The following is a 7,001-nucleotide window of genomic DNA, read 5'->3' as shown; positions in this document are numbered from 1 at the left end:
CAGACTAGTCCCATCCTAACCTATAAGATTTTGTACACATCTTCCCTCTCTATCTCTCTCTCTCTTCGTAAAAAAAAAATAATAATAATAAAGTTTCTTTGCTCCTTTTATCTCTTTATCATTGTTCTTGGTATTCTGTAAAATCGTTGATCATGTTCACTACTACTACTACTACTACTTCTTCTTTTCTTCCATCCAAGTAATAATAAAATTCTCTCCACTCACACCCACACCCACACCCGTGAATTCTGCTCATAAATCTTTTCTTCTCTCTTATCTTTGCCAAAATACAAAAAGGAAAGAAGAAAGTTTTGTGAATGGAAACCATGATGGCAACCGAACGTGTTTGTTATGTTCACTGCAACTTCTGCAACACCATTCTAGCGGTACAAAACTTCTTCTCTCTCTCTCTCTCTCTCTCTCTCTCTTATTTATTCTTCTCACCTTTTTCGTTGTGCCATGTCTTTCATCAACTAATTCGGCAATCAAAGTTTTCCTCTCCTGTTTCTTCTTTTGAGATCATTTCAGAAAAAGAAAGAATCAAAAGGAACAAAAATAATAATAATAAATAATAATGCAAAGCTGCTTCTTCCGTATTTAGCCATGTAAAAAGTAAAATTCAGCTCAGACCTAATCATAAGAATATTATAAATGGATTAAAAATTTAAAACCAAGACTTTAAATTTAGACTCGAGAAATATATATAATTCGCAAGCTTCTCTTATATATTTTATGATGAAGTTCAGCTGGTTTTGCTGTTTATCGATAATAAGGAAAAGTTCATAGTAGAAGTAGAAGAAGAAGACGAAGAAGAAATGTAAATTGGGAATGAAGTCCAAACCTAATAACAATAATTCTTAATTATGCATATCATAATTAGGAATCAGAAAAAATTAAAGGAATTATTCACTAATCTAGAAAGTGAGAAGATGCTTCTTGTGATTTATGAATAAAATGGATGCATATACACGAAATCATAACAAATCTGAGAGCTATGATGACTAGGGCTATTTGCAGGTATGCATTATTAGGGTTACTACGTTCCGATCCCCTTCTTCTTCTTTTTTTCTTTCCCAAAAAGAAAGAAGAAAAATTAATATGCAGAGAAGATAATAATATTAATTATATATCATATGCTATATTGTGTACAAAGTCAACATCAGATTCAATATGTTATTTTTCATTTTTTTTAATTTCCTTGTTTGCTTATTGTACTTGTGAGCTAAATTAAGACATCGTATCATCTTGAAAAAAAAAATTAAAATCTGCTTACAAATCCATGTGATTGCATATGTACAATATATACTCCTCTCTCTTACTTGCATTATGATGATGACGATGGTGATGGTGAATTGAAAGTGGTGGACTAGTGTCTGTTCATGATGATTTAATTTGCCAGTGAAGCACCTTCTTTTATTTTTTCTGAACATTATTGATGAAAATCTTTCACAATTTGAGGCCTTATTTCTTCCCTGAAGTACAGAGGCAGTGTCCCTCTCTTTCTTTCCAGAAAAACAAAGTGGAGAGAATAGAAACAAAGAGATTATTATTATTATTATTATTATTATTATTATTATTATTATTATTATTATTATTATGAGTACCACATCAAGAATAACCCCATTTGAGCACCATAACAAGAAATACTTTCTCTCCCTTCTCTTTTCCCCCACCTAATTTGTGTCTAGTAATAATATTATTCCTTTTTTTCTCTCTGAATCTCTCTTTCTTTGTTTCTTTCACCATAGCATTATATATTGTTGGTGTATGTTGATTGTTGAGTGTTGAATGTTACCCCTTTTGAGGAAGCATTCCCTAATTCTTTCTTTCCTACCTCAAAATGGAGGAGAGGACTTAACACTGCACAAAAGGAGCAGTAAATTTACTCTCCGGTTCTGTTTCTTGATCAGTATCATCATCACACTATCCTTTATTCATAGAATTAGCCTATACTATATGCCACTACAATTGAATGATTTTAAATTTGTGATTTTAAGTGCAATTATATAGTTGCAAGATTACTGTTACAACATATATCCAGCACATAAAAATTGTAATGGTAATTATGAGTTTAAGATATACATTTTTGTTATATTTTTTGTATCATATATCATAATACAGTTGTAAATAACTAGAATTTAAAACTGCGGTACATTGGTTAAGAGTGGTGGTGCTTCATGGTGGCCTTTATGGTTTCTGTTTCAGTAGTCAAGTCCTTTTCACACACCCCTCTCTCTATAGTCCATATACAATTTCTATCTTTTATCATCTTGCAGTGTCAGAAAAAAAAAGTGATGCGCACCCACAACAATGCAGTACTAAAATTTTAAATCACAAATGTCAGGTGCTATAAGCTTATTATTGAGTATTTGATTATAATAATGCATTATATATATATATATATACCTGGCTAGCTAGCTAGCTAGTTGTACTACTGTAGAGACCCCATAAAAATAGGCTTCTCAGAATGAATGAGAGAAAAGATAAGTGTACTCCCTTCCCTCTCAAGCTATATTATCTTACTCATCATTCTTCACCTCTTTCTTCTGGGCTGGCACCTATGCATTTTTGTGTTTTTTCTTCTGTCAATGATTTATGATTTCCATCACCTTATTATTGCAATCTAAAATAAGCAGCATGCTGCTTTGGAAGCTTTAGTAGTTAGTTCTTGAATACTCGTTGGTATATAGATATGTGGTTATCTATGTTCATCATTCAAGATCTTAGCTTCTCCTTTCTTCAAATATTTTTTCTGTTCTCTTTTATTTAACAACGTCACATATATCTTAGTATATTATTATTGAGTTGGATCAATGTATCTACACTCTACAATAACATTAAACTAACAAAACAAGAAAATGCATATGATATTTGAAAATGGTTGTTATTGGCAGGTTAGTGTTCCATACAGCAGTTTGCTAACCTTAGTGACGGTTAGATGTGGACATTGTGCCAATTTGCTAACAGTTAACATGGGAGCATCACTTCAACCATTAATACCACCTCATCAAGAATATCATCATCAGGTATATATATTCTCAATTCACACTCCTTCATTCATTCTTTCTGGGATGATGCTACTTTCTTGTTATAAAATTTCATTGCTTATATATATCTTAGTTGTATTGGAATTCTTTAATATGTATGCTGCTTAGTCACAGAAACAGCACCTAAGCTTTGAAGAATCAAGCAGCTGCAAAGAACTGGGATCATCATCTTCAAAATGTAACAAAATTGCGCCATTTGAGCCTGTAGAGAGTCATCAATCACCTAGGATTCCTCCCATTCGTCGTGAGTCACAAACTCTTTAATTAGGCCTCTTTCGTTTTTAATTTTCTTTTTATTTTTGTTTTAAACGTTCTTTTTTAGAATTTGTGAAAAAATGCTATTTTTATTTTATTCTTTTTTTACAAATTTTAAAAATAGACAATTTAAAAATAAAAGTAGTAATATTTTTAACAAACTAAACAAGTCCTTAATTTATTTTTTATTTTCTTTTTGTTTTGATATATACATTGATTAATATATTAATCAAGGTGATAAAACGATCTTATGGTTATTAATTTATTATTTTAAAAGGCAAGTTATTATTTATAATCTTATTCATTGAAATAAGACTCTTTGATTTGTTCCTCCCACTTTTATAAAATCTTAAAATCACTATTTCTCTGACTTCATTCTCTAAAATAATAATAATAATAATAATAATAATAATAATAATAATAATAATCAGTTGTGTTATGAGAGAGAGATAAATAAATCTAGGCACATACCATATACGTCCATACCTAAATAATCAGAATTAAAATGTGATCATTATTTCAAAAAGTCATACAGTTTTATATTTTAATTTTGATTATTAATATAAATATAAAATAGGGTACATTTATTCCTCTCACTCTCAAAGAAATGTATTACTCATCTCATTTGATAATCTGGTGTGTCTGTGTGTGTCTCTCTCTTTTGTGTGTGTGAGAGAGAGTTTGAAATGAACGAAGAAGCTAAGCACTTTAGCTATATAGGCCAACCTGAACTTTTTTTTTTCTTTTGTTACTAGCTAGCTACTCTACGCATTAACACAAACTCATTAGTTTTGAGGACCAAAAAGACCACCACTGCACTCACTCCAAAACCGGCACAAGTTGTTAATATAAAAAGAAGTAATAAGTAAGCTCATCATATTATTGAGGCCAATTGTGATGACTGATGCGGAGTTTTTCCTTTTTCTAAGAGTGTGGCCTTCCATCTGAGAGAGAATAGAGTTTCCTTTGGTACAAGGGCTACCCAATTTGGGTATCTAATTATTTTCTTCTCTCCATCAATTTTATATATGGCCCCCCTCCCCCTCCTTAGATGGTGACCTTACATAACAAAAAAATTGACCCATCCTTAATTGATTTGTTGTCAATTTGTCATCCTATGCCCTAGAAATTAAAATAGATATCCATATACTGATTTTAATTACAGTTACGGGTTTCACGCACCATAACAGCTCGTGGTAATTGATTTTTGGCTGTGGTAGTAGTACACTCCACACTCCAATATCTTCAGTTACTTAGTGGTGGGAATTTTCCCTCGGAAAGTGACCTTTACAGTCAGGACAAAATTATGCATAAAAGATATATTTGAGGAAAAATTAGAAATAAATAAATAAGAGAGATTGTATTTTAGCTGGCAGCTGGAGATTGTACTAACAATATAAATCTTGAATTTAAGTTTTGATATACGATAGTGGTAGAATTTGACAAAGAGTAATATGCATATAATTTTGATGCCAGAAAAAAAAATTGCATGTAGAAGCAATAAATTTGGATAGTAAATATCATAAATGAAGAGGGCTTGTTAGTCTAGTGATTAATTTATTAATCTACTTAATTAAGTATTAAAAATTTGAATCTTATTTTATATATGTAAATATTATGAAAAACAAAAAAAAATCATAAATAATGTTAGTTTGAGAATAAAACTTTGTATTTCTCTACTCTTAGAGAATATTTGGTTGGAGAGAAATTGAAAGAATATAAAAAAAAAAGAAATTATAAATTTTTATGTGTTTTTTTTTCTATCTCTTTCCAACTAAAAATAGTCTTAATATAGCTGCCTTTTCATGTATATATAAATAACATAAATGTTAACTTAGAAAACGCATAATCAACAATTAGAGTTTTAATTATAGGAACTAATCGAATAAATTATTTTTATAATAGAATTTAACCAATTTTCTTGTCTCTCCTTCTTTAAATTATTAGACTAATTTAGTTATTACCAAACGACTTGATCCTATAGTGTTTCTCTTTAGTTATATTAATGTTATTTTGATGGCACGGGAGGGACATATGGTCCTTAATTATTAATCACCTAGTTCTACTGGCACTGATGATCTGATTTTCTTTAATTATGTCAAAGACAATAGTGTTATTTTAAGTATGTTACACGATTGAATAAATTTTTGTTGATATAATTTTTAAAGAATCAGCTGTTAGATTATAATTTTATATATTATAGATTATTTTTAGAAAATTTGATATCAATATGAAATTCTTTACTATATCTTTTATATACTTGAAAATTAGTGTAATATATTCGTTCAAACTACATAAAAAGGTGTTTTTCAATTACATCAATAAAATTTGATTAAATAATCTTTTATTATATATTAATGAGATTCAATCATGGATTGATAAAATATATATTTTATAAACAAAATTATAAACAATGTAGCTTTTAACATTGTTGTTATTTGATTCTAATTCTACGCCAAATCGTAAATTTACACATATAGATGACATTTCATTCGGCACTATTTATAAGTTAATATTGCAAACTAATTCTCTCATGAATATCACAGCTCCGGAGAAGAGACAACGTGTTCCATCTGCTTATAACCGATTCATTAAGTAAGTTGCTATTTTTTTAATTTTCAGTTTTTCACAGATATAAGTTCGATTAGTTTTAGAGTAGTAATATTATTGAGTAAATTATTAAAATAGTATCTAACAAAACAATCCCAAAATATGCTAACAATAAATAAACCTCTCGAAAGATTTAAAAATACGATAAAAAAATTAAATATTAAATATATATTCTAAAAAACGACTTTAGAAATTAAATTTTGATGTAAAATTTTACAATTATTATTAAAAATATAAGATCTTTTTATTCTTAAAATTTAGTAATTTTAGTCAAGTAAATTTTTTTTAAAAAAAATTATTATAAATGACTATTTTTTAAAAAAAAAAAATCTAAAAATCAAATTTTGCTCCGAATTTTTTGTACACCTAAATATTTGTCAAATATTATCACAAAAATTTAGATCTAATGGATAAGCCGTTTGTTAAATATGAAAATTTTTTTTGTTACTCATAAAAAATATAATATTATCAGTTCTTTTTGTCGTATTTTAAAATTATCCAAAGACTGTTTTATCCATAATATTTTTTAGAGATTTTTTTTATTATTGGCTGAATCTTTCGAGTACTAAATTAATAATTAACCAGTCACCAAAAAAAAATTAATAATTAACCTAATATTATTTCTACAATAATTATCATGTCACTAAAATAGACACAAAAGTTGGGTGGTAAACAATGCCCAAAATTTTTTCATTATCTCTCTCCAAATTATTTATTCCTTTAATTTCTGATGGTTGATCTAAAGTTTGAGTTTTAATAAAGTACAAAACATATATTGAAATAGATAATCACTTTTTTTAAGTCATGTATTATTCAAATTCATCATAATAGAATGCAGATTTCGGTACAAAGACCGAAACAAAAATGTTTTGTTAGTAAGAACACTAAACTATTGGACATAATTAAATCGATAAGCAAACAAACTCAATATAAATTATCTCAGGATTTTTTCATATGACTTTACAATATTATGTGTGATATATAATCTATTAGAGTAATGTTATATGTATACCAAAATCAGTTATTAAAATTAGTCATTAGTATAAAATACATGTTGAAATATAAATATATATTAAAAATAAATTAAAT

The 7,001-nt window shown here is 28.0% G+C and overlaps 1 protein-coding gene across 2 annotated transcripts in view; it reads left to right on the top strand.

Annotated features, from left to right (window-relative positions):
* The first annotated feature begins 74 nt into the window (after positions 1-74).
* LOC107477668 (putative axial regulator YABBY 2) overlaps positions 75-7,001 on the top strand; it is a 9,593-nt gene continuing 2,666 nt past the window's right edge. The window contains exons 1-4 of one of the 2 annotated variants that reach the window (XM_016097723.3): positions 75-386; positions 2,895-3,026; positions 3,162-3,291; positions 5,849-5,897. In XM_016097723.3, the coding sequence (XP_015953209.1) occupies positions 318-386; positions 2,895-3,026; positions 3,162-3,291; positions 5,849-5,897 (380 nt within the window). In that variant the 5' untranslated portion in view covers positions 75-317. Of the gene's footprint in view, positions 387-2,894; positions 3,027-3,155; positions 3,292-5,848; positions 5,898-7,001 lie in introns of both variants that reach the window. The other variant, XM_016097722.3, reaches the window with a different exon arrangement.

Source organism: Arachis duranensis, chromosome 3, assembly GCF_000817695.3.
Source record: "Arachis duranensis cultivar V14167 chromosome 3, aradu.V14167.gnm2.J7QH, whole genome shotgun sequence".
NCBI classification, from domain to species: Eukaryota; Viridiplantae; Streptophyta; class Magnoliopsida; order Fabales; family Fabaceae; genus Arachis; species Arachis duranensis.
This window is presented reverse-complemented; position numbering and strand designations above follow the sequence as displayed.